General features: G+C 45.9%; 1 protein-coding gene across 1 annotated transcript; it reads left to right on the forward strand.

Moving 5' to 3' along the window:
• Window positions 1-232: 232 nt before the first annotated feature.
• SLITRK2 (SLIT and NTRK like family member 2) lies at window positions 233-3,696 on the forward strand. The gene has a single exon (XM_026848447.1). The coding sequence runs from the start codon at window positions 276-278 to the stop codon at window positions 2,847-2,849; it is 2,574 nt and encodes an 857-aa protein (XP_026704248.1). The 5' UTR covers window positions 233-275; the 3' UTR covers window positions 2,850-3,696.
• The last annotated feature ends 609 nt before the right edge of the window (window positions 3,697-4,305 follow it).

Consider the following 4,305-nt stretch of genomic DNA (forward strand, 5'->3'; position numbering starts at 1 on the left):
CGGGGAGCTCCCCGACGGGGCTTCCCCCGCGGCAGCTCCGCGGGCGCCTTCCGAGAGGAGAAGGAGGGGTGGAGGAGCCGGCGGGGGGGATTTCGGAGGAGTTTCGCAAGTCGTTGTCTTGCCGCCGCCCTCCCCCCGAGCCTTGCAGCCTGCTTCACCCTCCCCTGGCAGCCTCCGCTCCCGGCCGCTTTCACTGGGGATTTCTTCTTTCTCTCCTTCCCTGTCTCAAAAGGTTTGACTGTAGGTACCGAAGCGGGGATCGACGGCGCATAAAGATGCTGAAGGGTGTTTGGTTGCTCAGTTTGTTAACAGTGGCTGGGATCTCGCGGACAGAGAGTCGCAAACCTGCCAAAGACATTTGCAGCAAGAGCCGCTGCCCTTGTGAGGAGAAGGAGAACGTGCTGAACATTAATTGTGAAAACAAAGGATTTACAACCGTCAGCCTCCTCCTGCCGCCACCATCCAAGATCTACCAGCTGTTTCTCAACGGGAACGCGCTGACCCGCCTGTTCCCCAATGAGTTCGTCAACTACTCCAATGCTGTGACCCTCCACTTGGGCAACAACGACATGCAGGAGATCCGCACAGGGGCCTTCAGCGGCCTCCGCACCCTCAAGAGGCTGCACCTCAATAACAACAAGCTGGAAGTGCTGAAGGAGGACACCTTCCTGGGCTTGGAGAGCCTGGAGTACCTGCAGGCTGATTATAATTACATCAGTGCCATTGAGGCGGGGGCCTTCAGCAAGCTAAACAAGCTCAAGGTGCTGATTCTCAATGACAACCTCCTGCTGTCCCTGCCCAGCAATGTCTTCCGCTTCGTGCTCCTCACTCACCTGGACCTGCGGGGGAACCGGCTGAAGATGATGCCTTTTGCTGGTGTGCTGGAGCACATTGGAGGCATCATGGAAATCCAGCTGGAGGAAAACCCTTGGAACTGCACCTGTGACTTGCTGCCGCTCAAGGCCTGGCTAGACACCATCACCGTGTTCGTCGGCGAGATAGTCTGTGAAACCCCCTTCAGGCTTCATGGGAAAGATGTGACCCAGCTCACCAGGCAGGATCTCTGCCCTAGGAAAAGCTCCAGTGATTCAAACCAGAGGGAGAAACACCCTGTCCTCTCAGACCCACACACCTCGAGGCTATCGCCCACAGCCAACGCTGCCATCAGTCCCACCAGAGCCCCAAAAGCCAGCCGGCCACCCAAAACCAGGAACCGCCCCACACCCCGTGTGACTGTGTCAAAAGACAGGCAAATATTCGGACCTATCATGGTTTACCAGACAAAGTCTCCTGTGCCCATCACCTGCCCATCTGGCTGCATCTGTACTTCACAGAGCTCAGACAACGGCTTGAATGTGAACTGCCAAGAGAAAAAGATAAGTAACATCTCCGACCTCCACCCTAGGCCAACCAGTCCAAAGAAACTTTACCTTACCAGTAACTATCTGCAAGTCATTTATAGAACCGATCTCACAGAGTACAGCTCTCTGGATTTGTTACATCTAGGAAATAACAGAATTGCAGTGATACAAGAAGGTGCCTTTACAAACCTCACAAGTTTACGCAGACTTTATCTTAATGGCAACTACCTTGAGATTCTCTACCCATCCATGTTTGACGGGCTGCACAGCCTGCAGTATCTCTACCTAGAGTACAACGTCATTAAGGAGATCCTGCCACGCACCTTTGATGCGCTGAGTAATCTTCATCTGTTATTTCTCAATAACAACCTGCTCAGATCCTTGCCTGACAACGTCTTTGGTGGCACTTCCCTCACCAGACTCAACCTCAGAAACAACCATTTCTCACACCTGCCCGTGAGAGGAGTCTTGGACCAGCTCTCAGCTCTAATTCAGATAGACCTCCAGGAGAACCCTTGGGACTGCACATGTGACATCCTGGGGCTGAGGAACTGGATAGAGCAAGTCACTGACCAGAACAACCAGCAGTCAAATCCCCCCGTAGTCATCAATGAAGTCATATGTGAGTCTCCCACCAAGCACTCTGGAGAGCATCTGAAATTCCTGAGCAAAGAAGCCATCTGCCCAGATAACCCCAACTTGTCAGATTCTTCTCTCCTCTCCAGGAACCAGAACACGGATACACCCCATCTCCTTGGTGTCTCGCCCAGCTCCTACCCAGAAATACACACCGAAGTTCCGCTGTCTGTCTTAATTTTAGGCTTGCTGGTTGTGTTTATTTTGTCAGTCTGTTTTGGGGCAGGCCTGTTTGTCTTTGTCCTTAAGCGCCGGAAGGGGGTGCAGAGCATGCCCAGCAGCGCAAACAATTTAGATATAAGTTCATTTCAGCTCCAGTACGGGTCTTACAACACTGAGACCCACGATAAAACTGAAGGACATGTTTATAACTACATTCCCCCTCCTGTTGGACAGATGTGCCAAAACCCAATCTACATGCAAAAGGAAGGGGATCCAGTTGCCTATTACAGGAATCTCCATGAGTTTAGCTATAGCAACCTTGACCACAAAAAGGAAGACCCCACCAGTCTCGCATTTACAATCAGTGCAGCTGAACTACTGGAGAAGCAATCCTCGCCGAGGGAACCAGAGCTGCTGTATCAAAATATTGCAGAAAGGGTCAAGGAACTCCCCACCGGAGGATTAGTTCATTATAACTTTTGCACCTTACCCAAAAGGCAGTTTGCCCCTTCATATGAATCAAGACGCCAAAACCAGGACAGGATAAATAAAACTGTTTTATATGGAACTCCCAGGAAATATTTTGCAGAACAGTCTAAACCCGAGCATCCTTTACTCCAAGGAAAGCTACAAACAGAACCAGACTACCTCGAAGTTCTGGAAAAACAAACTGCAATCAGTCAGCTGTGAGGGGGGAGGTGGGAGATAAAGAAAAATTTTTAAATGAGCTCAGCATCACATTTGATTGAGTCTGAACTCAATGCTGATGTCATCTGTCGCATTCCCAACATTTCCACTTTTTAAACTGGAGAGGGAGTGAGAGAGAAATGGAACCCTTACAGCATAGCAGGGATATGGTGTTGCTTTTGCAACATTCCCTTTAAGTTATTTCTATCTCTCTCTCCTTTTGACCCTTCTGTAGGAACTGCCACTGCAAATGTATGTTTCTGTAATAGATCTTGCATAATTCTTTTTGATTTGGAAGGAAATGAGGAAGGGGGTCTTTGGGTTTTCTGTTGTTTTGGGTTTTTTTCCTTTTCATTTCAGAGTGGAAAGTTAATGTATTATGTAGAAGATCTCCAAAGATCTTTTTTCCTGGACTATGACTTTCTTTTGTAAATAATAATATACAGTACTGCTGTTTCAATTACCAAGTATAGCCACTGGGCGTCACTTTTTTGTGTTAAAGTGCCTTTGCACTTTAAGTACATTATTACTTAATTGTTGCTCTTAGCTTTGATAAATTGAACCTATTTTAATGTGTTGTATTTTTGAAATTAAAAAAAAAATTGTAAAATAGATCTATGTCAGCTGCATTAAATCAGAAAGTTTGATTTATAGGAAAGCTGCCATTCTTTAAATGAATCTAGTTCTAGGACCCTACAGACTCAAATGTAAATTATTGGGGTATTTTTTCCCTCTAGGTTTGCTTAGAGTGATTCACTGAAATCAACTGAGAGTATTTAGCATCATTCTAGAGGTTATCAAATGCCTCAGCTGGGAGTAACAGCTCATTAATAAAAGACGTTTAACACAATGTCATAGTGAACTGAACAATTAATGTCCTTCTTAATGCATTGCACTGCAGCTCTAACACAGTAATGTTCAGTGGTTTAAGATTATTTTCATACTTAAAGAGAACGTTATTCATTTTATGCATTAAATTAGGTATTTTTATACGTTTTATGACAGAGTTTATATTTGTAACTTTTTGGGACTGAAATTAAGGTCCTTTTCCTGCCAGATACATATTTTTCTTATAAGCAGGGACACCAGCAGGGGTCATCCCACACCTCATTAAATTTATTAACCTACAGGCAAATGAACCAATGCCAAAGGTAAAATTTGAACCTGGGTCTCTGGAGTCCTCCAAATCAAGGTAGCAGAAATCGGTACGTGCATCACACTAACTTTCAGTAGTCTGAACTATGTCAAGTTTCAGCCTCTAAAGCAAAAGTAATACTGCAATAATTAATCTACTAGCGCAAACTGCTCAGTTCATTATCTTAAATTTTATAAAATGTTTTAAGTTCACTGAATTCCATCCTCAACACCGGTTTTCTTAAGCCCATCAGTGAACAAACGCAGTAAGTCTTCTCCTTTCCCATTAATTCAGGCCTGTTTTACTTCAAGCTTTATGTTGCCA

Source organism: Athene cunicularia (assembly GCF_003259725.1).
Source record: "Athene cunicularia isolate RWA chromosome 4 unlocalized genomic scaffold, athCun1 chr4_part3, whole genome shotgun sequence".
In the NCBI taxonomy this organism is placed as follows: domain Eukaryota; kingdom Metazoa; phylum Chordata; class Aves; order Strigiformes; family Strigidae; genus Athene; species Athene cunicularia.

Bases quoted from the DNA above. Each gene is read 5' to 3' on its own strand.
- SLITRK2 (XM_026848447.1), top strand. From the start codon at position 276: ATGCTGAAGGGTGTTTGGTTGCTCAGTTTGTTAACAGTGGCTGGGATC.